The 26097-nt window shown below is 43.9% G+C and overlaps 1 protein-coding gene across 3 annotated transcripts in view; it reads right to left on the reverse strand.

The window, feature by feature from the left end:
• Positions 1–25426, reverse strand: part of mthfd1a (methylenetetrahydrofolate dehydrogenase (NADP+ dependent) 1a, methenyltetrahydrofolate cyclohydrolase, formyltetrahydrofolate synthetase) — a 53214-nt gene extending 27788 nt beyond the window's left edge. Inside the window, exons 1-12 of one of the 3 annotated variants that reach the window (XM_063223674.1) lie at positions 25400–25426; positions 24669–24886; positions 23051–23160; positions 21534–21618; positions 20005–20064; positions 17495–17548; positions 15171–15307; positions 10093–10193; positions 7596–7732; positions 4811–4922; positions 3456–3583; positions 785–882 (exon numbers count right to left, since the gene is read on the reverse strand). In XM_063223674.1, the coding sequence (XP_063079744.1) occupies positions 785–882; positions 3456–3583; positions 4811–4922; positions 7596–7732; positions 10093–10193; positions 15171–15307; positions 17495–17548; positions 20005–20064; positions 21534–21618; positions 23051–23151 (1013 nt within the window). In that variant the 5' untranslated portion in view covers positions 23152–23160; positions 24669–24886; positions 25400–25426. Of the gene's footprint in view, positions 1–784; positions 883–3455; positions 3584–4810; positions 4923–7595; positions 7733–10092; positions 10194–15170; positions 15308–17494; positions 17549–20004; positions 20065–21533; positions 21619–23050; positions 23161–23939; positions 24132–24668; positions 24887–25399 lie in introns of those variants that run through there. The other 2 variants (XM_063223673.1, XM_063223672.1) reach the window with 2 other exon arrangements.
• Between the last annotated feature and the right edge of the window lie 671 nt (positions 25427–26097).

Genomic DNA, 26097 nt, shown 5'->3' on the forward strand with positions numbered 1-26097 from the left:
ACCAGTCACGCCAAGTATGAATCCCCCTTAACACTCTTGTTCAGCTCCGGGGCCTGTCATTATGGCCACAGTGAAAGTACAGCATGGTCGTGACCAGTTTTTTCTTTTTGTCCAATGAGCTCTCAGAGCGATGCCTACCGGCCGCAGTGTTTGACTACCTACATGCCAAATAAGACATGCAGATAGATGTTCCATAAGATGTGTGTAGATAAAGGTCATAGTGGGGATGGATACGCATAATGTCTACAGAAGGTTGTATGTAGTTTTCCCAAAGTACAAACAGTTTTGAGCTTTCCTCCCTCGTGTTTCCTTAGTCTACAGCATGGATAGAGTTGGATAAAGAGTCGCAATTACACCCATAACAATACTTCTACTTTTATACAACTCTGACCGTGGGAACATACAGGGCTATATGCACAAAGATTTGCAGTCTTACACTGTCGAATATTACTGTGAATACTTGAATGCTACTGTGATTGGGATGAATTAACCCCTTTGCATGGAGCCTACTGTATGCTATCACTCTACTGTCACTAAAATTGTGTAATGACCAAGTTGTAATCTCTCAGTGATGTCACAGCAGTGTTGTTATGATCTTGGGTCTTTTCAGCAAAGATTAAAAGGGCCCCATTTGCACAATGGGGTACTGTGTGACAAAAAATGTCATTCATTCTATTCATTATTCAGTGTCAATAAAGGATTTTTATACATTATCTATCCACACTCTTTTTAACAGATGAGAAAAAATGGAAGAATGTGAGTATTGAAAGGGGAATATTAAAACCTTGGCTTTGGGTGAACTGGCTTCAGAGGGGAGTAGGAGATGTTCCACTTCCCTGGACGATATGTCTTCAGGAACCTCTTGGCACTGACAACAGTATTCTAGAATCGACAAGAGAGATGTATATGTAAGATTCACAACAGTATAATATGATTCATTATTTTCTGTATGTCACAATTAGTATATAATAAATAGAATATGATAAAAGTGCAGCCTCACATATTTGCATCTTTCGGCAAGTCGAAGGCCATGCTACTAATTTAAACACACTACTACCAGAGTACTAGGCCCTACTACTATGACATTATACACACAGACTTAAAGGTGCACTGAGTATTATTTTTAGTAGCTTATTTCCGGAAATTCATGCTGCCCATTCACAAATATGACCTTTTTCATGAATACTTACCACCATCTTCAATTTCTAAGTACTGTATTCGACAGGGAAAATGGCAATTTTCATACATGAAAAGGGGGATCTTCTCCATGGTCCGCCATTTTGAATGTCCAGCTGCAAAACTTACTGTACTTTGATCATACTAATAAATATTAGTTCATTATTTAGTAAATATTTTGTTTCAATGAGCAGCCTACTCTGGCAACTATCTTACACAGTGCGCCTTTAAGCAACACATTGCAGCTTGTTCATTGAATCGTTGCCATTCTGATAACATCACCTTCATAACAGGGCCAGTGTGTTATCGGACTAAATGTCATCCATCAACATTTCTTGCAGAACATTAACCTTCCTTTCCTTCTTTGATTTTATTGTTGGACCCCAGGAAGAACAGCTGGGTCTGTGACCAGCTAATGTGGATCCTACTAAACTAAACTAAACTAAACTAAACTAAACTAAACTAAACTAAACTAAACTAAACTAAACTAAACTAAACTAAACTAAACTAAACTGGTATATACTCCTCTTGCAGCAGCATGTTATGGCATATGATGTTATCTCTGCACGGTTTGCTTCAATAGCACCACATGATATTAATTTATGCATGACCTTGGAAGAGACATCAGCAGCGCTACATTGACCACCAGCAGCAGCAGCACGGACTTCACGCTGCATCTCATGGGAGCGTACTCTATTACATTTGGCTGCTGGAGATACAGTCTTTTCCGTGGGAGCGTGCTTACTAAATAAGATTCTGACTGGATTAACGGCGCAGATGATTCATGACGAGCGTAAAACCCTGTGTCTGTGTGTGTGTGTGTGTGTGTGTGTGTGTGTGTGTGTGTGTGTGTGTGTGTGTGTGTGTGTGTGTGTGTGTGTGTGTGTGTGTGTGTGTGTGTGTGTGTGTGTGTGTTTGTGCGTGTGTATGTGTGTGTGTGTGTGTTTGTGTGTGTGTGTGCGTGCGCACGTGTGTGCCTGTGCAGGGCCACTGACAGCTTTGGCTGGACCCAGGACAAAGTCATCTGAAAGGGCCCCCGATAGCCCAATACATAAAATGTAAGGAGGATCCTATTCTGGGTCCCTTTTCTCTCTAGGCCTGGGACAACTGTCCACTTTGTCCCCCCTGTCGGCACCCCTGTGTGTGTGCGCGTGTGTGTGTGCGTGTGTGCGTGCGTGAGTGCGTGCGTGTGTGTGTGTGTGTGTAAAACCCTGTCACGTTTAATTACGGCAGCATCTGTTACCACATGGCCAAGGAGCCGGCGAGGGATGGGGATGGAGAGGACCTGCCTGTGAATACCAAAACGCATCCCACTCTCCATATTCTCATCATTTCTCTTCTCAATCTACTACTGTATACCTCCTTATTTTTGACATCTGAATATGTATCTCTCTCTCTTCTCAGACCTTCACCAGCCAGGATTTGTTTGTCCTACATTCATTGCTGTTGTGCTGTTTGACTTGGTCGTCAATGATTTGTATTTTCAGTTTCATCTCAGTATTCTTAGGGACACTGTGTGAGATTTTTAGCTGTTTATTTCTAAAATTCATGCTACCCATTCACTAATGTTACCTTTTTCATGAATACTTACCACCAGCATCAAATTCTAAGTATTCATTATGACTGGAAAAATTGCATTTTTCTTACATGAAAAGGGGTATCTTCTCCATGGTCCGCCATTTTGAATTTCCAAAAATAGCAATTTTTTGCTGCAAAAATGACTCTACTTGGACCATACTAGAAAATATTGTTAAGATTAAATTTATCAATAGGCAGCCCAGTTTCAATGAGCAGCATAGTTGCAGTACCTTTTTTGACCATTTCCTGCAGTGTACCTTTAAACCTCAATATCTGCAAGGCAGGATTACTATGGGCCTATCACACTCACTTACTTTTATGATTATTAACTATACATATGGTGGGCTATGCATGCATTCACACATACACACACACACACACGCACAAACGCACACGCACAAACGCACACGCACACGCACACGCACACAAACACACACACACACACACACACACACACACACACACACACACACACACACACACACACACACACACACACACACACACACACACACACACACACACTAAATTAAGAATAATCCTCAAATCTTGTATGCCAGTCATGCATATCGTGTGTGTGTGCGCGCGTGCGTCCGTGCGTCCGTGCGTGCGTGCGTGCGTGTGTGTCTGCATGTATGCATGCAGGCATGTATATGTGAGCATGCATGTGTTTGTGCGTGCGTGGGTGGGTGGGTGCTTACCTCCATCAACATGGCCACGGTCATGGGGCCCACCCCTCCTGGCACTGGGGTGATGTAGGCCGCCCTCTCCTTAGCGGAGGGGTAATGCACGTCCCCCACCACACGCTTACCACTGGCCTTACTGCTGTCTGCAGAGAGAGAGAGAGAGAGAGAGAGAGAGAGAGAGAGAGAGAGAGAGAGAGAGAGAGAGAGAGAGAGAGAGAGAGAGAGAAGCAGGGCAATGACAGAGGACGCAGGCAAATCAGTGAGACAAAGAGAGATACAGTCCGATTGTCAAATTTATTCTCTTGGCCAGTATGCTACACAGAGACACAAAGGCGAAAATAAATCCGTTTCAAGCCTCCCAGATGTGCTCTTCTCATATCTAAGAGACTTTATTCCACAGGCTCAGGGCTGGACTGGCCATTTGGCATAGTGGGCATTTCCCGGTGGGCCCGTCACCCTCGTGGGCCCATATTTTCAGAAATGTAAAAATATATATATACAGTGTATATGATGGACGAGCGCAAGCACTTTATTTGTCAATTGTAGTGTCCCCACTTTTCATGCACTGCTGAGAAATTTTATGCATAGATTTATGGGTAGACTTGCTGGATCAAGCAATGGTATAATATCTACTCTTTGTGATACCAGGCAGAGTGATACAAGGTACTTCTCTGAATTGTGGCAGCACTGGTATAGATGTTTATATGTTTTCAAATGAACTGGTGCTTTGTGATGTACCTGTCTGTTTTTGTATGTGTTTTTTATGTCTTTTTATGTATCTTATATGGAAATTTTTGAGTCTGTAATAAAGTTTTCAATTCAATTCAATATATATATATATATATAGGAGAGTATAGTATATAGTATATATATATAGTATACATATACTGTATGTATATATATACGTATATATACACACACACACACATATATATATTAACAATTCTGAAAATAGGGCCAACAAGGGTGCGGGGCCCACCGGCGAGTCAGTTCTGCACCGCTAATTGTGGTGGCCCCGTTAAGGCACAAGTGGCCGGGCCCTATGTCTCCCCCAGTGCAGCCCTGCATAGTCTCATTTGATCCTAATTAATCCAGTGTGCTATGGCCCTCCTCTGTGGATAATAGAAAAGCAGTGGCAGGCCTCGTTAAAAATAGGATACTGTATTACTTGAGTTATGACAAAGTACACTTATATATAACAAAGAAGAATATATCAATGTGTGCGTGCATGTGTGTGTGCATGTGTGCGTGCGTGCGTGCGTGCGTTTGTGTATGTGTGAGAGAGAGGGAGAGAGAGAAAGAGAGAGAGAGAGAGAGAGAGAGTTAGAGAATCACAGATACAGGCACAGACCAAAAGAGCGCCCACAGACCTGGGATGTGATTGATCCCACAGTCGATGACCACGGCCCCGTCCTTCACCCACTCTCCTTTGACCATCTCGGCCTTGCCCGCTCCCACCACCAAGATGTCCGCCCGGCCCACCTAGAAAGAGGAGAGGGGAGAGGACAGGGCTGTTACTCCTCATTGCATCATCACATTATCACAAAACGATGAATCATGACACTTCAGTGAGATGAGCCACATGGTAGAACAAATGACGCACTTTTGTTGGAGATGTAGTGGAAAGTGGCTTGAGCAGAGGGGGTTATGGTGATAGGCATTCTCTTCTTCCTCCTCCTCATACCTTCCTTTTCCATTGGGTTTAAGAGGCTACTGTTCTTGACTCTTGATGGTTTCTAAGTTTTTCACGGACCTTGGTCTGTGCTACGATCCGACCAGTCAGCCATTTTCAACAATAACAAAGTAGCATAACACTTCAGTGAAATGAGCCACATGGCAGAACAAATGACGCACTTTTGTTGAAGATGTAGTGGTGAGAGAGGGGTCATAGTGGTGTGCATTCTCTTCTTCCTCCTCCTCTAACTTCCTTTTCCATTGGGGTTTTAGAGGCTACTGTTCTTCACTCTCGATGGTTTCTCTCTCTCTCTCTCTCTCTCTCTCTCTCTCTCTCTCTCTCTCTCTCTCTCTCTCTCTCTCTCTCTCTCTCCATGTGTGTGTGTGTGTGTGTGTTCACGCACATTTTTTGCAGAACGTATAGGGCATTTGGCTATGTGGTCATGTCCGGATTCCAGCAGTTGCGATGAAACATGCTAACAAGCTGCGCTGCCAGACACAGGGAGCGGCTGTATTAACGGGAGAGAGGTAAAAATCATTTATTTAACTCAAGAAAATAGGGCAAATGGGCTTATTTAAAATGGGACAATGTCGCTTTAAAAAAAGGTTGGGAAACTGAATAAGATCACAGCAGGGCAAAGATTCAATTAGCCCATTAGGACGGGTAAAGGGGTAGAGGGGCCTAGCCAACAACATACAAGGCGTGATGTGAGATGTCAAATGTCCTCCTCGTCAGGAAGGTTGACGGAGGGGCAAAGGGTTACGTTGTCCTGGGCCCAGGACTAGAGTGGCCCCCAGATTGGGTCCTCATTACATTACATTGCATGGCCTTTTATATGACCTTGTCCTGGGCCTGGCCAAAGCTGTAATCGGCCCTGCAGCTCCTCGACTTGAGCAGGAGAGGAGAGAGGCAATAACAATCATCTCCTTCAGGGGTGCCTACAGGGGGCGGACAAAGGGGACAGTTGTCCCGGGCATACGGAGAGAGGGGGCCCAGAATTGGATCCTCGTTACATGGCATGTATTTGGCTGGGGGGGGGGCTTTCAGATGACTTTGTCCTGGGCCCGGCCAAAGCTGTCAGTGGACCTGATCTCCATGATTAGCATCTGCTCTCCTCTCTTCTCTCTGATTAGTGGTCAACATGTCAAGCACTACACGACACACTCACTCAGTGCTCACTGGCTACAGACATGCCCGCAGACAGGGCAAAGGGGTATGTTGTCCCTGGCCCAGGGTAATGTGGGGCCCAGGATTGGATCCCTCATACCATTACATTGCATGTATTGGATAGGGGGCCCTTTCAGATGACTTTGTCCTGGGCCCAGCAAAAACTGTCAGCAGCCCTGTGCATACACATGCTAAAAAAAGGGATTACTCATGTGCTTCTGTGTGAAGGTTTGCAGCATGAGTGACAGGATGTGACAAAAAAAATAAGAAAAAAGGGACATGAAATGATGTGCAAAAGAGCCATTGACTTAAAGCCACTATTTTGGGGCTTAATACCGTTAAAATCGTTGGCCAGGGTTTATGAAGGTCGTAAAGTGTCTTATTTTTTATGTAAGCCGTTGTCTTGCTTTAAGACAAGTCAAAAGAGGGAGCATGTCACTACGCTAGTGAAAGTCAATGGATCCGTGTAGCATGCTACATGCTACAGTGATCCATTGACTTTCATTAGCTTAGATATATACTCCCTCTTTTAATTTGTCTTAAAGAAAGACAACGCTTAACATGAAAAATAAGACACTTTACCACCTTTATAAACCCCGGCCAACGATTTTAACTGTATTAAGCCCCAAAATAGTGGCATATCCCTTTAAGTGAAGACGATGGGAGGACACGTTGAACGACAAATCAACAGCACCTTACAAGTTTTTGAAGGTGCTTTAAAGCAAGGAATAAGGGATATATATGGTAGCCTATTGTATATTACAGACAGGAAGGAGTCCGTAATATCTGTTCTGATTATGGGGTAGAATTTGACAAGAAGAGTGTGGTAATGATGATGTATAGGAGTAAAGATGATTTGAAAATTAAATTATCTTCTTTCTATCTATCTGCAGAAGCGCTGGGAGAAACTATGCCACAAATTATCTGGGGAACATCCTAACAGATACACTGGAAGATGATGCTGACATGAGCAGAAAGAGGAGTGCTATGCTGTATGCCCAAGTCAAGATGTTTTATTGATTAATATACTGTCTTGTATCACTTGTGGGCCTCGAGCCTTTAATAAAGTATCTGTATTCGTTTTATTTTTTTCTTGATGGATGGATGAATGGACGGACGGACGGACGGACGGACGGACGGACGGACGGACGGACTGATTGATTGATTGATTGATTGATTGATTGATTGATTGATTGATTGATACAGCTTGCTTCCAGCACCAATTTTGTACACAACTCAACACATCTAAACCCAGGTGGGCAGACAAGAAAAAGACAAAACCGCATGCTTAACCTGAATAGCGCTTGATTTACCTGTGCAGCCAGGTCCTTGGTCTTTGAGTGGCAGGTAGTCACTGTGGCATGACTCCACAGAAGCAGGTCATGCATTGGAGCTCCTACGATCTTACTGCGCCCGATCACCACAGCGTTCTTACCCGCTACTGAAGTCCCTGTTATAAGGTCAAGTGAAAGTTAAAAAAACTTTATTGTCAAACGTTCATGTTTAGGCTATGTGCATAAGTCACATCGTTTGAAATTGCAGTGTTGTCTAGGTAGGCCTACACGGTAGTCACCAAACACTTATGTTAATGCCTGCATTAGTAACTTGTAAGGCATGTACTAAGCAAATGCTAATGCCTACTAGGTCCTTACTAAGGTTAAATTAGTAATAAATCCCTTATTGTGCATGAACAAGACATTTGCGAATACATGCCTAACAAATATTTGATTTTGCTTTGCACATGTCTTACAAGTTATACAGGGACATTGTATGTATTAGTGCTAATAGATGTATCCCTAAAATAAAGTTAAAGCTAAAATTCTGGGGAATAGACAGCATTACACCTCCCCAAAGAGGTGGTGACGTGGTCAAACTTCTACTGAGAAGAGAAGCCTTCTGGATCCACACACTGAACACAGTGGAACCCCATGGACTTAACGAGGAACTTTGTCTCTCATGTTTTCTTTGAGAATGTTTTATATTATATATTTTGTTTAATATTTTTTTGTTTTTTGTTTAATTGTGTCCACTTGGGTGTTTAGAATGCTCTGGCCCATAATGATTATTGTCACTTTGATTTATTTTCACCTTCAGTTTATTTCTTTACTGACAAATGAAAACTGTTAGATCTACCATGAGTGCCCTTACTGGTTAACTACTACATACACCCACCCCCTTTTGAAGAACCAATGCCAAAGCAGAAGGGAGGGAAGATGTCTTTATTTTGACTGTGGTATCACCAGTATGGTTTGACTCTGAGGAAGGCGCAGGTGCGCCGAAACGTCAGTCATTTTGTGCACCAAAATAAAAAACCTCTAAAAAAGTTGCTGAGTGCTCCAGTCATCTCTGGGTCTAGTCACTGTGAAGTAGCCCAGCTTGTCTTTATACTGCTGTCCTCGACGGTGAGCACCACCAAGGCTGAAGCGCAGACATCCCCTCTTCGAACCCTAAAATAAAGTGTTACCCACAATTTTCGTCCCCCTCTCTCCCTGGGCCAGGGACACCTGACCCCTTTGCCATCCCGCTATGTTGGCTTCCCTGGATGGTGGTGCCAGACGCGATGCCAGATAGTCCACAGCCAATTTGACAGTGTTAAATTGACACTAAGAGAGTCGATTATATAATTCGGAGTGAACTGAAACTGACACTAATTCCTCTTTTCCACTGCCGGTTTTCTGGTAAGCCTGCAGCTTGCCACAGCGTAACTTGGCCGCCACGTTTTGCTTTTGGGTTGGGCACTACACAGCTCAATCGAAGGGCAAAAAGTCGTGCTGTGTTGAGCTGTAGGCCTACCAGAAAACCGGCAGTGGAAAATTATACAGGGACATTGTATGTATTAGTGCTAATAGATGTATCCCTAAAATAAAGTGTTACCACACTTATATTATCTACAATATATATTGCAAATCATAACAAAGTTAGCACGACTTCCTCTGACTATGATTATCGTTATGGTGACAACAGTGCTATGGTGATAATTCAAAGGCATTTCAACCGAATTGAATAGCCTCCAGCACAATTGGCTAACTGTAGATTGTGTATTTGTTTTAACTACCAAGGTAACAAAATGTTGTGATAAAGACTGAATGTCCTTTTGGAACTTGTCTCACCCTAACCATTCCTGAAAAGAAAACACCAAAACAAAAAGAGCATCCTACAGCATAAAATATGTGTCTGTATCCTCTTAGTTTAAATGCTTCACTATATTGTGTTATACTCCCTTTGAGTAAACATCTGTCAGGTGGATTAATTTAAACACATTGTAATTTATATGCAAATTAAGCTATGAGTATGTGTGCTGGTATTTCCAATACAGGTCCTTCACACAGACTCAGACAGACAGACACAGATCCCATAAGTAGTAGCCTACAACCGCACACATTATGGAGATGAAAACAGACACGCGCAGGCTATTTAGCTTTCATAGCGCCACTTCAGCTTCAGCCTGATTTTCACGCTGTGCTTCTATAGTGCATTGCATATGTCAGTGTGATAATATATTCTACACATCATTTACATAACCATGGCCTGGCTGAAATTGATTCTGAAGTCGGATCAAGGCCATTTGGAGTGTTTTTTTATGTGGAACGCGGTGTGTGGTGGTGGTGGTGTGGTGCCGTGCAGTGTTAAACTGACTTTCTAAGTGTTGGGTTAGGATTTGTTTTACTGCACAGTGCACAGTAGAACATGCCGTGTTAATTCGACACTTACAGAGTACTCCAAATACAATCAAGAAAGGTGTTGAACTGACTTTCTAAGTGTTGAGTTAGCAGTTGTTTTTAACTGTGTAGCGTGTGTGACTCGACGCACCTGACTGGGCGATGAGCTCCATGCATCCATTTGGTGTGCAGGGGATGAAACAGTCTCCCAGATCCCCACGGGAAAGTTTCCCGGCATTGATGCTAGTGAGGCTGTTCGCAAGGGCAAGCAGAAAGCAGAACGGGTAAACGGTGGAGGCATAGCAATGTGGATTAAATACAGATGAAGGAGGTAGCTAATACACAAGAGCAAATCAAACTAGAGAAACTGTGAAAAGCAATTACGAGGCGGTCATCCTCATCACACTGCAAACCACAATGTCTATACCAATGTTTTTTTATGTAAAGTTAAAATATTTTAAATCTTGTCCTCATAGGTGTCGTCATAAATGTGATCAAATTATTTTTAAAAATCCTCTGCCTCACTGACACAAGGTAGGCCTAAGCCTGTAGCAAAAGAGGCATCAGCCTCAATGTGATTACCCTTGTAAAATGAAATGAAGGAGGAATAAAATAACAAAAAAATAGCAGGTGTTCACTTGGAAACACAGTGTGGTCATCCATGGCAACAGATGTGCATTCTGTGACATTGAATTCAAATCCACTCAACTTTATTATTCACAGCTCCTGTTCAACAGAGGGCAACCTTCTGTTTGATATGAATCATGACTGACTGGAGGAGCAGCAATCTTGCCACAACATGATTAGTTTCTCTCCTTCTTCGTCTTTATTTTTTAGGTATGGAAATGAAGATGCCCTTTCCCAAAATGCCATAAAAGCCATTCAAATGCAATTTCCGTGAATCTTTTTTAAAACTACATTTTAAGGTAGCATCGGCGTAATTTGAACAGGGTTAATATGGCCTATCTGATCTTTTCTCTCCACACTCTAGCAAACAGACAGTGATTTGACTGATACATTTTCATTTACAACAGCACACTAAAATCAAGTCATTTTTGAATAGTTTCGAAAAAATGGATCTACAGCATTTTGCAAAAAGAGCTCTTCAGTTATCAGTATCAGTATCTGTTGCCAAGCACGAGACTGAATGAATCAGGAGGCAGAGTGGGCGTCTGGGTTCAGAGCAAGCCGCCTGTCTGTTGGCCTTTAGCGATAGCGACAGCTCAAAGCCATCTGGTCACAGAGCAACCGTATCTCACTCATTTTGTGAAGTATTCACGAAAAAAATAGATTAATTTTCGTGGTGCATTCACGTTATTGCCCGCCTTTCGTAAAGTCTTCACGAAAATAATAGATTAATTTTCACGCTGCCTATTCACTTGAATTGCCCGACTGTTGCCTAGCGACCCACTAGTTTGATGCCCTTTCGGTAGCCTACCGTCACATGGTAATCAAACATTTCAAACAAGGGATTTAGGGTTACACTGTAACAAATAGCTGTTTATTTACGGCAATTCTGCAACAGCATTCTACTGTTTTTCGAAAAAACAGACAACTACTGTGAAAATATTACTTTGAGTCACATATTGAGCATAAACAGTAAGTACTGCACAATAGCAGTATTCGCCGTTGTGGAAAAAACTAGAGATGCACCGGATGCTGATTTTTAGGATCCTGCCGGATACCAGATCCACTGCTTAAGATCCTGCCGGATCCGGAACCGGATACCGGATCCTACAAAAGGGTTGAAACATATAGTCTACTCGCACACGTGGGCCCTTACATTGGCCCAAACTATTTTTTAGACTCATTGGCTTATTGCCACACTGCCTGCAATAGCCGCTTCCAAAGGGATTTCACTCCATGCAGTGATTGGGGTTGTGAAAGACTGAAAAGCCTAGGCTAGATATGCACCAGACCCTGATTTTTAGGTAACATGCCGGATACCGGATCCACTGCTTAAGATCCTGCCGGACCCGGATCCTGTGAAAAACTCTATTATCCTGACGGATCCGGAACCGGAACCGGATCCGGTGCATCTCTAGAAAATAACAAGTTATTTTAGGCAGCACCATTGAAACCCATTCATCCTCCACTTGTCCGTGATCACCATCAAACTTCAATACCACCTGAAGAACTGAAGTCATTCTGACTGGTTAAAGATTATCTGATACTATCAAGCATGATTAAACAATTTCTAAGGAAACTACAATACTTAAAAAGTGCTTGATGCAGGCAAGTGTGAGTAGCACATGCATTTTGATAGTGATGAAAGTGTGAATGGCTGAAACATTTTAAGAACTTGTTACACTCTTGCAACAAGCAGCCCCATCTAAACCAATCTGCTAATCAGTGCCTGGCCTCACCTGAGTAGGGCTGTTATGCCATTATTCAATTATGGGCGTCACCTGCCAAGGGCCTGATGACTCTGGTCACATGGTACTCTTGCACCTGTATATAAATCTGGACTATCAACACTTCAGTTGCTTGCCTGCCTGCTGGCTGGCCTGCATGGCACAGCATAGCACTTGTTTGCCTACAAACTTGCCTACAAGCTTGCTTACATGCTTGCACACTTTCCTCTTTGTGAAAGCTTGCTGTAATATATATATAATCATATATATATAATCATTGTAACATAGCACTGCATACTCTGAAATTTTATTCATGCCCACACTTTCAAAGGACCACCGCAAACCATTTTCTCAATACAGCATAGCGCCATAGTATCATGCTCAAGGCACTCCAGTCATGGTGAACGATTCAACTGAAATGTACTGTTATTTTACTTATACTACTGCATAAATATTGTAGAGCACTTTTAGTTTAACAATACTAATACTGTGAACGTTCTGTAGAGTACTGTTATTCAACAGTTCAATTGCTGCTGAAAAAATGTTATATACTGTGATACATTAAACAGCAATGAGCTGTATTTGATTTTTGGTGTGAAATAACAGTAGAATTACAGGTAAATATAATTGCCAGTAACTGCCGTTATTTTGCAGGGAAATTTTCTTAGAGTGTAGGTTTAGGGTTAAGGTTAGGGTTAAGGTTAGGGTTAGGGTTAGGTTTAGGGTTAAGTAGGGTTAAGGTTAGGGTTAGGTTTAGGTTTAGGTTTAGGGGACATAAGGCATAAGTACCGAAAGGGCGTCGAATTAGTGAGTCCCGAGTGTATCAGCAGTGTTCTGTCAGCACCCCCTCCCCGCCCCTGCAGACGTTTGGATAACCATAGCAGCAGTGGGGCAATTCAAGTGAATAGGCAGCGTGAAAATTAATCTATTATTTTCGTGAAGACTTTACGAAAGGCGGGCAAAAACGTGAATGCACCACGAAAATTAATCTATTATTTTCGTGAAGACTTTACGAAAGGCGTGAGATAGGGCTCCACAGAGGCAGAGAGCAGAGCAGGGGCGTAGCAGCAAATTGTGGGCCCTAGGCACAATCAGCTCCAATGGAACCTGAGCGACATCACTGGAGCAGAGCGGTGGATAGCAAGGCAAGGGGAACTGAATGGAGTCAGCTCCAACTAGAAGTGGCAGCATGGGGGCTGCTATATCGGTAAACAGAACGAGTACGTAGTCTAATGTTTCTCAACGGGGGCGGCACAGCCCCCCAGGAGGCGTTGGGGAACTCTAGGGGGGGGGGGGGGGTTGTTGAGAAGGATACAGCTGAAAGGGGTCGGAGCTTAGTTGCCATTGGGGGCCATTAGTCCGTTTAATTTTTTAATACTAAGGGGGGCATTGTCAGGTTTATGATGAGGCCAAGGGGGTGTTTGTTCAAAAAAGGTTGAGAACCACGAGTACGTAGTAACAAAAAGAGAACGTCCCGTGGGGCAACACAAGGTCACCAGGAGAACTCCCCACAGCACACACATGCTACAGTGTGTAAATACACAATGACGTCACATGCACCTGCAAGAGCAAATGTCTTTCGCAGTCAGTCAATAAGGCTTCTGTAGCCTCTTAGTGCAGATGGGATTGCCGGCGGACCTATTCACTATTTGTTGAAAATACTCAACTACATCATAGCAACATTGCTATGACATTACCGAGGGCGGATTAGGACATAGCCATTACAATTTTGGTGACAGTAAGGTTATAACATAGGCTCTGCGCTAAGGGGTTAAAGTTTTCTATTACATTGAAAAATGAGTTTCGGATCTTTTAACTGGTCCTATTACCAGAGAGAGTAGAGAGAGAGAGGTTCCATTGGCCCATTGTTTCCTGGTTCTATTATTGGGGGGGAAATCCCCCTTTAGGCAGACCTAAGCAGACCTGAGGACTGTTCTATTCAATGCTAGGAGCATTATGACACGCCCCTTTAGGCAGACCGGAACCTGGTCATGTTAGGTGCCCATAGAAACCTATTATGTTGGCATATCTCTATACTTAAAGAGTCTCTGCTATTACTTCCACTTACATCATTTCTATTTTAGTCTACTGCACTGTAGAGGCAGGGCCTCATAGGCGTTTAGTGCCCTAGGAGAGACTTTAGCCAGTCTACAAAGAGTATAATCCAGTCTCAATACCTGTGTGCATTGCCCCGCAAATTGAACCCTTCTTGTGCTGATGTCATAGAACTGTCTCTGCCCAAGGTACTTGCCCCAAGCTGCACTCGACAAATTATTTTAAATCTTGTAATGTTCTGTTCTGTCAGTCATGGGCTACTCAACTATGGAACAAAATGATGCACACAGTAAATTGCAGTGTTGAATACTTTGAGAGACGATTTAACATAATTTACAGTGTGCTTGGTGTTGAATTAACACACACATTCATGCGGAAACACACGCACAGGCACAGACACACACACACACGCGCGCGCGCACGCACACACACACACACACACACACACACACACACACACACACACACACACACACACACACACACACACACACACACACACACACACACACACACACACACACACACACACACACACACACACACACACACTTTACTGTGTACAGCAGGTAGCTCACCCGATGTGGTCAGAGGCGATTCTAAGGTCAGATGGGGCCCCAAGCAAAAATTCAAAAGAATGAACATTTGAACCAAAATTGGCACTACTGTGTGGGCTGTTATTCACTATGGGGGCTGTTATTATTATGTGGGCTGTTATTCACTGGATGTGGTGAGCGATTGGAAATGTCAGGCGGATCGCGGATGCTATATAGGTCGTCATGAGTGATTGGATATTTGAGGTGTACTGTATAGCTCTTACCCGTCTACATCCTTCTCTGGAGCCACCATGTTGGTCACCTTCTCCGTGTCGATGGGGTTGACCGAGTCCAGGGGTAGCTGCACAATCAGGCCGTGCACAGCAGGGTCCTCGTTCACCGCCACAATGCTGCGCAACACCTACAGGAGAGTTGGTAACAGGAGGGCAAAAAAACGCACACATCAGAGGACACCCATGACACCAGGGCAGCAACCAGACATTTTCAAATACCGAGGTCAAATACTGTGCACTGTACTGCATACTGCATACTGTACATTTAGAATGCTTCAAACCAGTGGTGTAGTCTACATAGAACACAGGTATACGGAGTATACCCACTTCAAAATTTCAAGGATTTCAGTATACCCACTTAAAATTGATTGATCCATTATTTAGAATAGCACAAATATATACAGTATACCCACTTAAAATGCTCAAATGTACAGTATGCCCAACACAAAAAAGTAGACTACACCACTGCTTCAAACACTTCAGTCAAACTCTTAAAGGGGTAGCCACTATTTTGGGGCTGAATATGGTTAAAATTGTTGGACGGGGTTTATAAAGGTGGTAAAGTGTCTTATTTTTCACGTTAGGCGTTGTCTTGTTTTAATGTGGGAGTATGTAGGCTACCTAAGCTAGTGAGAGTCAATGGATCACACATGCTACAGTGATCCATTGACTTTCACTAGCTTAGCTACATACTCCCTCTTTTAACTTGTCGTAGCCTCTTACTGCAGCGGGGGTCGCCGGCGACCCTATTCACTTGCTGAAAATGCTTAACTACATCATAACAATATTGCTGTGACATTACAGAGAGCCATAGTGCTGCGCTAAGGGGTTAAAGCAAGACGACGCCTAACATGAAAAATAAGACACTTTACCACCTTTATAAACCACGGCCAACGGTTTTGACTTTATTAAGACCCAAAATAGTGGCATACCCCTTTAAGTTTGTTTTCATTAATCACTGCCTTAAGGATAAATGGGGGTGACATATACAGACTGAATTTATCATTGTTGGTCATATATATCGATTTTCATCATACTGTAGATACTTTTTACATTACTGAAAAAAGGGGACATGACCTCTGTGTCCTCAATGGTAGTTACGACCATGCATGTCAAACACCACCACTACACTTTTGATTGGCAGCTAAAGGGTCTTCAGCTTTCACAGATGGGTTATTATCAGCCTTAGTTGCCTTAAGGCCCTTGTCTCATTTGGTGTTACTAAAATGGAAACCACCAATGTATTACTAAAGCCTCTATATAATGTTGTAGCCTCGTAGTTCTATGGTGAAGTCTTTTCAATTACTATTGCTGTAGGAATGATTTTTTGTAACATTGTTGAAGTAGACTTCTCTCTATTATCTTGTTAGACTTCCTGATAATTAGAATATGAAACAGAAGCCGAAAGTTCACACGAAGACCACAATATTTCACTGGTGGAAGAACGGAGCGCATTATAGGGCTAACTGTACTGCAATGACCCTTGATAAGAAAAGGCAGCCAGGATTTTAAAAAATACAGAAGTCATAGCCATCTTCTTCATAGCTCACGTTATGTAAAACCTTGGGCAAAAAAGACTAATGCTGTACGTGTACCATGAGATGTATGCCACAAAAAAGAAAACACTAGGTATTTATATATTATTACAGTTGAAAAGAAGACACAGCCACAATTTAAAAATACAGAACTCTTTGTAGCCTGCTTCATGTATAAATTCTTGGGCATAAAAATAGTACTGTCTGATTTGTGCCTCAATTAAACACTAGGGAATTATGTATGCATAGAGAAGGTGTATCTTTTTTTCCACTGAGCACTTTATCAGCACGAGTGACCTTGAGCTGCAGCCATAACTAATCTGAGTGACTAATGGAGGGTGTAAAAAAAATGCTGGAGCGGGTGGCTGAACACTGCACACCTAACACCTTTTACAGTGTTAATTCAACACGTATGGAGTCAAATCTAACACGGGTAGTGTTGATTCTACTCTTTAAAGATGCACTTTGTAATAGAATGCATGCTGCCCATTCACAAATGTTACCTTTTCCACAAATAGGGGCCTACTTACCACCACCACTAAGCTACAAAACGTACTGTAGGTCTATTTGGGTCATACTAAATAACGTCAGTTTAATATTTTGTAAATTATTCATGAAAAGATGAAAATTAGCAATAAGTAGCATAGTTTCAATGAGCAACATAGTTGCAATACCTACTCTGGCCACCGACCTGCACATTGCACCAATAAGTGTAGAATTAGCCTACACAGTAACACTGGGAAATTTACTGTGTGCCTCTCTGCCTGCCTGGAAACTTACCTCTTCCTCTGTGGCGGAATTTGGCAGTCGGATGTGGTTGGCATTGATTCCAATCTACATGGGCCAAAGACAAACAAGGAGATTGCAGACTGCATGAGAAGAAGAATGTGTACAGTGTTGCCAGATTTGTCTGATCAAAACCCGCCCAAAAGCTTCTCCAAAACCGCCAAAATGCGCTAAATTCCACCCAATTTCAACAAAAGGCATTGGTTTCTATGGGCACAAAACTGCTTTAAAAAAAAAACGCCAAATGGCCCATTTTTCCTGTTTTTACCCGCAGACGGCCATCCCAAGTAGCCCAATTGGGCGGGCAACCGCCCAATCTGGCAACACTGACTGTGTACTGTACTGAAGGTGTACTGTACTTACAAAATACTCTCATTACACAAGACCTCTCATCCATTTTGTGTGTTGTTTGGCTCCTGAATATTTTAAAAGCTACGTGAATGAATCTTGCAAATTACTCATTACTTATAGGCTACAGTAATTATAACCCGTCTGTATGACACCTTGAATTCTACACTGCACAATACTGTAGTATGTATAAGACATAATGTGATATGCAGCAGCAGAAGTAGTAGTCGGTGTGATGTTTCTATCGTCATATATTTACTTAGGAGCTCTGGGTTACTGTGTTACTGCTGGCAGGTCAGGGTTACTGTGTCACTCGCAGGTCAGGGTTTTGCAATGTCACTACAAATTTGTGAGACAGGTCTTAACCATGGCCATGCAGGGAAATGAGAAATCAGCGGAAGTTTAGCCTACAGATCGCTAGGTCAGGCTGAGCATTTGACATCTCTACAGATATTACATGAAAATGATGAAAATAAAAATGAATGTGTGGTACAAACCCCCAGCCCACCACCACCCCCCTGTGTATCTGCTGACAGAATGATCCAAACCCAGAGCAGATTGGTGCAGGGGAAACATGATTGACACCCGCTTCATCCTACGTAGTTAGCCTTTCTAGTGGGGGCTCTGTGCTTTGGCCAGCTGAGGCACAAGGACCAGGGGTGGTGTGAGGTAGCCAGGCTGTACCCTCCTAGTGACCAGAGATGTATAGTAACGAAGTAAAAGTAACGAAGTACTGTACTTAAGTACTAAACTGCAGTATCTGTACTTTTTTGAGTAATATTTTTTTCCTCATACTTGTACTTTTACTGCACTACATTTTTCTGATGAAATTAATACTTTTACTCAGATATATTTTTCATGTGCTGCTTTCGTTACTCGTTACTCGTTTCTATGCCCGACCGCTAGATGGCTCTGTCATCACCAGATATGATGGAACGTGTTCACGGTCAGTGGGCAATGCAATGGTAGGGAAATAAAAGCAGATCGCATTCTCGCGCATGTCTTTTGGCGCGGTCAGTGACGCTCAGTTGGCATTGACACTGGCATGTTGGCAAGATGGATGAGGTAGACGAGGTATCGCCATCAACATCAACGACACCAACCACCTCACATAATAAACCAAATGGTATTCAAACTTTTGACTGACTTTTTTTTCCCCATTTTTTTTTAATGCAGTACTTTTACTTCTACTTCTACTTTTTACTCAAGTAGCAAAACTTGCAATACTTCTACTTGCTTTACTTAAGTACAACACATTTTGAATACCTTTGTCCTTCTACTTGAGTAAGGCAAGGAAAGGTTACTTTTGACTTTTACTCAAGTCATTTGACAAGATGATACTGGTACTTCTACTCCACTACTTTTCTCCAGTACTTTATACATCTCTGCTAGTGACGCAACACTTTCAGCATTGCAACTAGTCAGATCAAGAGCAATGCAAGTACTTTCTGAGTTCCCGCAAATACGGGTACTCCCCCCACTTTGTGGATAAGCAAACAACCATAAGCAAACCAAGGAAAGCAGGTCAAACATGCCATTTAGGAAACGTAAATTGTTATGCTCTTGGTCAGACCAAGTCTCGAAGTGATTTGAACGTTGATGATAATCAGGCTAGGTGTGAGTGAGTGTGTGCCCCATGCCTCGCCAAGCCACGCCGTCCTAGTGACGAAACACCTTCAGCGTTACTTCTAGTCAGGCCAGGAGCAATACAAATATCGTTTCTGAGCTCCAGAAAAATCGGGAACTCCTCCCACTTTGCCGGGAAGTGAGCAAACAACCAGTGGCAAACCAAGGGAGGCGGGTCAACCATGACGTTTGGGAAATGTTAATTGTTATGCTCTTGGTCAGACCAAATCTTGAAGAGATTTGAAAGTCGATGATAATCTGTCTACTCCAGTGGCCTCATCACAAGCCTCCCAACCTCCCTTGATATCATCATAAGACTGACAACGCCCCCCATTAGTATTAAAAAAACAAATGAACTAATGCTCCCCAATGGCAACTAAGCACCGCCCCCTCTCAGCTGTATCCTTCTCAACGCTCCCCCTAAAGCTCTCCAATGCCCCCTGGGGGGCTGTACCGCCCCCCTTGAGAACCACTGGGCGACCCCATGCCATGACTCATTGTGAATGTGTGGTTAGCCCCAAAAGCCTTACCTCTGCTGCCGCCTTCAGTTTCATGCTGATGTAGAGGTTGGAGTCATCTCTATCGCCAACCTAACACAACACAACACAACACAACAGGTTTGTGTGTCTGTATGACTCATGTGAGTGAGTGACTCAGTGAGTGAGTGAATCAGTGAATGGCAAGAGTACTGTAGTTTGAATGAATGATTGGATGGATGGATGGATGAATGGATGGATGGATGGCTGGCTGGATGGATGGATGGATGGATGATGGACGAACCTGAATAAGTGAATGAATGAATGAATGAATGAATGAATGAATGAATGAATGAACGAATGAATGAATGAATGAATGAATGAATGAACGAATGAATTAATGAATTAATTTATTAATGAATGGAACAGTTGATTGACAGAGGCAAGTGCAATGTTCTGCAGTTAGAGTATGTAGGCTAAATATGTAATTTCCACAGTGTGACCTGCCAATCATCATAATCACACACACTTTGTCATCTTGAGGCGATACAAAGGCTACAGTAGATGCTGTTCCTTATAATGACTGAGAACTGTATGTCTTTTTCTTTTTTTCCTGCCATGGTATTGTTTTGGTGTTGCAATGACAAACAAAGCAAGCAAAGATATTCCTTCTGCCTGTGCTCCTTATTCAGGTGATTTCAGCATTAATTACTGTGTAGGTCATTCCTGGATCAAAGGATGTGGCGATTAAGACCAGCTAGTTCATATGCTGGAGCAAATTGTATGTGACAGGGCTTTTCATTTCTGAACTCGGGATGACCACTGCTCCTTCCTGCAGGCGTTTGTAACATTTTTTTTTTACAACAGAGAGCTCTGACACAAGGTCAAGCAAGGCTATCTAACTGGTTCGGACTAACTCTTGTTGCACAATCGCGTTTGCTAAGTGCCTGCACAAGGCATTTCCAAATGTTTTCCATAGTCTGCTCATAACACACTGTATGATGTGCTTTCTGCCTGTAAACTGCAACATTCCATTTAACCTTTCCATTTAAATATGCTCAGACTTGCCAATTTTGAAAACATTACTGTTATGTTGTGAAGAGGGTTGGTCAACTGAAATCTTGGTGCACTGTGACAAAAAGGCTTAGTGTGCTCAAAACTCTTCATGCTGAAAACTACATACTCATTCCATTTTCAAATGTGCAGGAGAGCTTTGGACCGTGCACAGAGCACTTTTGGAGTGTAGCCTACTTCTGTTGTTTCTGTTTTGGCACCACTTACAGCTTGTAAATATAAACACAGTGGAGAAACAATTGCACACAGGGCCCCAGGGCAAAACACCTATAGGGCCCCTCCATACAGCCTACAATGGTCACAATAAGGCCCCCAACACCAATACAGGAGGGTCCTGGGCCCAGGGGCAAATGCCCTGATTGTCCACCCTATAGATCCTACCCTGTATACTCACATATAAAAAAAAGAGCCAGAAAGGAGGTGTTAGTATGTGGTGGGGGAAAAAATAATGATTGGAGTGAGCTCAGAAAGTTGGAGAGGAGCAGAGTTATTTCGACGAACGGCCTCACCTGGAGCACGACCAAGCCTGGCCTGAAGCCTGGGAAATGGCTCCTCATCTCGGCCACGTCCGTCTTTAACCTCTCCCTCACCAGCCTGCATGGAGATATGGGGAGAGGGAGAGAGAGATAGAGAGGGAGGGAGAGAGAGAGAGAGAGCGAGCGAGCGAGAGAAATCATCAAGGTTTTCTTCAAGCATTAACCATCATATATTGCAGTGATTCTCAAAGAGTGGTCCGGGGACCATTAGTGGTCCGCGACAGAGCTCAGGTGGTCCACGAGGGGATTTCTATTTTTCCAAGACAAGCTAGCAGTAGGCTATATTCACCACAATAAGACAGACTTGAATAAAAGGTAAGTGATCTGCATCGAAATTAGCAGTGTCAAAGTAGCACCCGTCAACTGTCAATTCAGTTAACAGGTGGTCCTTGAACATTTTTGGGGGGACTAAGTGGTCCTTGGTCTGAAAAAGTTTGAGACACACTGATCTATTGTGACAGGTGCTCCAGAGCAATAACTAGTTATGACCACCGTGACACGAAAAAAGGAGACAAGAGTACAGAGGCAGTGAGAATGTGACAACAAAGACAGATGAAACAGGCAGAATGTAGGAAAGAGTGTGGAAGAGAGAAAGAAGGGAGGGACAAAGACAGACAAAAGATAGAGAAAAAATAGGGGAGTGGTAAAGAGAGACAGAGAGAGAGAGAGAGAAAGATGAAGACATGGAAGAGAGAGAGAGAGAGAGAGAGAGAGAGAGAGAGAGAGAGAGAGAGAGAGAGAGAGAGAGAGATAAAGAGAGAGAGAGAAGACAGAGAGAGCGAGATAAAGAGAGAGAGAAGAGTGCGAGAAAGAGAGATGAAGACATGAAAGAGAGAGAGAGAGAGAGAGAGAGAGAGAGAGAGAGAGAGAGAGAGAGAGAGAGAGAGAGAGAGAGAAAGGAAAGAAAGAGAGAGAGAGAGAGAGTGTGACATAACACGTCAGGCCGAGGACCGCTGACAGCTTTGCATGGAGGTATGGGGATAAGTCATCTGAAAAAGCCCCCAACCCAATAAATTCAATGTAATGAGGGCCCAATTGTGGGCCGCCCATCTCCCTGGGCCGGGACAACTGACCCCTTTCTCCCTCCTTGTCTGCTTTCCTGCCTGCCACCCTGGCCAGTGCTGAGCGAGAGAGAGAGAGAAGACAGAGAGGGAGATAAAGAGAGAGAAGACAGTGATAGAGAGAGAGAAGACAGAAAGAGAGAGAGAAGACAGAAAGAGAGAGAGAGATAAAGAGAGAGAAGACAGAGATAGAGAGAGAGAGAGAGAGAGAGAGAGAGAGAGAGAGAGAGAGAGAGAGAGATAACGAGAGAGAGAAGACAGTGAGAGAGAGAGAGAGAGAGAGAGAGAGAGCGAAAGAAAGAGAGTGAGTGTGTGACGTGTGACAACACATGAGGCTGAGGCCCAGTCATGTTCCTGCCACCCTGGCCAGCAGCACTGAGCGCACCCTGGGGACCCCTGCGGCACGGCACGGCACGGCTCCCTACTCACTGTGACGTCTTGTTGCCCGAGATAACCGTTGCCATGGCGCGCCGGCCATTCCCGCATCTCGCGGCCCCTCGACGGATGACGGCAGACGCGGCGGACAGCATGTCAAGTTCCTGAAGAAGGAGAGATAACCAACCCGAGAGGAGAGAGAGGAAGATTAGGGGCGAGATAGGAGGACGACAGGCCGGGAAGAAAAGAAGAGAGAATAATAATAACAATAATAATAATTGTATTTGTATAGCACTGTGTCATACAAGGCATGTAACTCAAAGTGCTTAACAAATGGGGAAAAACAAAAACATTGTTAGAGATGGATTTAAAAGGAGAGGTATAGAGGAGAGGCAGAAATAGCAGGAGGGCAGAGGAAGAAGAGATAGACAGAGATTGTAGAGTCATAAGGTCATAAGAGAAGGAGGGAGAGAGAAAGGGATGAGGGGGAATCAGAAAGATGCAGGATAAAATGAAATGCATTCAGGTGAGAAATCAACGGGGGGAGTTACAGTTTGGAGACAGAGAGAGGGAGAGAGAGAGAGAGAGAGAGAGAGAGAGAGAGAGAGAGAGAGAGAGAGAGAGAGAGAGAGAGAGAGGCAGAGAGCAATAATGTGAATCAGAGAGATAGAGAGGGGAAAAGGGGATGCAGTCAAGTGAGAAAGCCACAGGGAGTTTAACACCGTTACAGTCCAACAGACAGATGACCACATGCTTCAAACCACATCATCAGACTCATCTGTGCAGATCCACAGTAGCATGGATTTCAGGTTTTAAAAAAAGCATCACAAAACCATCACAAATCGACAACAGGCTGCACAGCACTACTGTATACGTGCAAGACGTGCACACACAGAAACCAGGTCCTGCAGGGAACAGAAGGAGGGTCCAAAAAACCTCTCACCACACAGCCACAGAAAGAGACACTTGCCGTTCTCCTGTCTGTCTGTCTGTATCTCTGTGTCCCACTCTGTCCCAGTCAGACTCCCAGGGTCACGGTAGGTAGTCCAACTCCAATTCCTATCCCAGTCCTGTGTATGTTTCCTGGGTATGGGTATAGCACCACCGCAATGCACTGGACACTGCTGCCCTGAGTTCACACAGCTGCACAAAACTCTTTGCAAACTTCTGCAATCTCTCTCCTCCTCCTCTCCGCTCTTGCTCACTCAGGACACCTCCTCCTCTTCCTCCTCCTCCTCCTCCTCTTCCTCCACCTCCGCTTGCTGTTGGCAGATTTCACGGTACGTTTTTTTCCCCTGGTGGCAGCCACGGTTTTCCTATCTTATCTGGCCGCCTGTTCTCTTTTCCACACTATTCCCGTTGGCACCGGTCGGAACGCGAGCCAGGTAGATTGGAGTGGCATTTTTTTCCCCTCTCGCAAGCTCACAGGCTATATACACATACACACCCAAGCATACGCACTAACACTAAAACAAACACACACATGTGCACACACACAGATGCACGCTGTGGTGGTGGTGGTGGGCGCTGGCTTTTGGCAGGGGTTATGGGGTTTGGGGGGCGGGGGGGAGTGGGAGGGCGTGAGGCCTGACAGTGACAGGAGGCAGTGTGGGTGTGGGTGTGAGGGGGGGGGGGGGGCAAAGAGGTTAAACAGCAAACCGCTGGACTTAACCAGGAAGTGGGCCGTTACTGCTGCCTAGTAGCTTCCCAGCCAATCACGAGGCCCGACTTGCAGGAGGAGTGTAGAATTCTTGGAGACGAAGGCAGACATGTTTTCCCTCTCCTCCGCTGGCTCTAAATCTCTTTCTGTTGCTTGTTGCTCTCTTGTGTCATTCCTTCCCCCTTCTTGAATTCTCGGCAAGAAGTGCCAAACGACCTAATCCAACAGAACTACAAGGGACGGAGAGAAGAAATGGAGAGGAGAAGAGTGAAGAGTTAAAACAGTTGACAGAGACAGAAAAAAAACATTTTAGGAATCAGGCTGAGCTTTTGTGGCAAAACTATTTTAGACTGCACCCTTGTGAACTCTGCACACACACACATGGCACCTCCCCCCAGCTTACCCACTGGACCAATAAAATCTGCAGAAAACCTCCAGCAGACTATGCAGCTCTGTTTGGCGGGCTTCCAGGCGAAAGGGAGGAGTTTCTCAATGTTTTTCACTACTGTCACAAGTTCCTCTCTCTCTCTCTCTCTCTCTCTCTCTCTCTCTCTCTCTCTGTTTACATCTCTCTCAAGTTGCTACGTGTCTATCTAAATGCATGTGTGTGTGTGTGTGTGTGTGTGTGCGCGCGTGCGTGCGTGCGTGCGTGCGTGCGTGCGTGTGTGTGTGCGTGCGTGCGTGCGCGCGTGCATGTGTGTGTGTGTGTGTGTGTTTACAGGAATTAGGTCAGGCTGACCCACCTTTTGGACAGCATTTCTCAAGCTCAGTGTGAAAGAGCCTGTTGAGTCTTCCTCTGTAAATAGACGTAAACCAAGGTGGAAGGGGGGGGGGTGTGTTACCAACCTCACTGTACGCAAACATAACAAGGATTTTAGTAAACAAGTTGCATGAATGTACTATGCAGGAGCTCCTTGTAAATCAAGTAGTAGGCCACTTACCATCAGACGTGGGACTATGTCACAAGTATGTCTCAAGTCTTAACAATCGAGTCACATTTCACCAAGTCATGTCCAAGTCCAAGTCGAATCCATGCCTTTGTCAAGTCACAAGTTTTCTTTTTTTCATGAAACCTGAAATGATTGCATGATATTTCTGAAATAATGCATTTGGTAGAGAAATAAACCGTGTTCAGCAGGTCAGCAAGGATGGGGTGTTGCTTTTACAGGAACTACTTTTACAGTGACTACTGCCCTCTAGTGGTCAAAAGGTGTTATGCCATGATTCTGTGCTCTGCTCTGTCTTCTGCATCCCCTATCACTGTAACCTGATTCACATCATCTGGCTGCGTTCGGCTACGTCACGCGGGGGCGTTCCCATGTATATGCGAAAGCATATCAGATGGTAGGAATCAGGTAAATATCACTGGGCAACTGAAAGCAGCCCTGCAAAGGTTTTAGGTTTGACGGAAGCATTTAGACTTTTTTTCACTTCTTATATT

Source organism: Engraulis encrasicolus, chromosome 18 (genome assembly GCF_034702125.1).
Source record: "Engraulis encrasicolus isolate BLACKSEA-1 chromosome 18, IST_EnEncr_1.0, whole genome shotgun sequence".
In the NCBI taxonomy this organism is placed as follows: domain Eukaryota; kingdom Metazoa; phylum Chordata; class Actinopteri; order Clupeiformes; family Engraulidae; genus Engraulis; species Engraulis encrasicolus.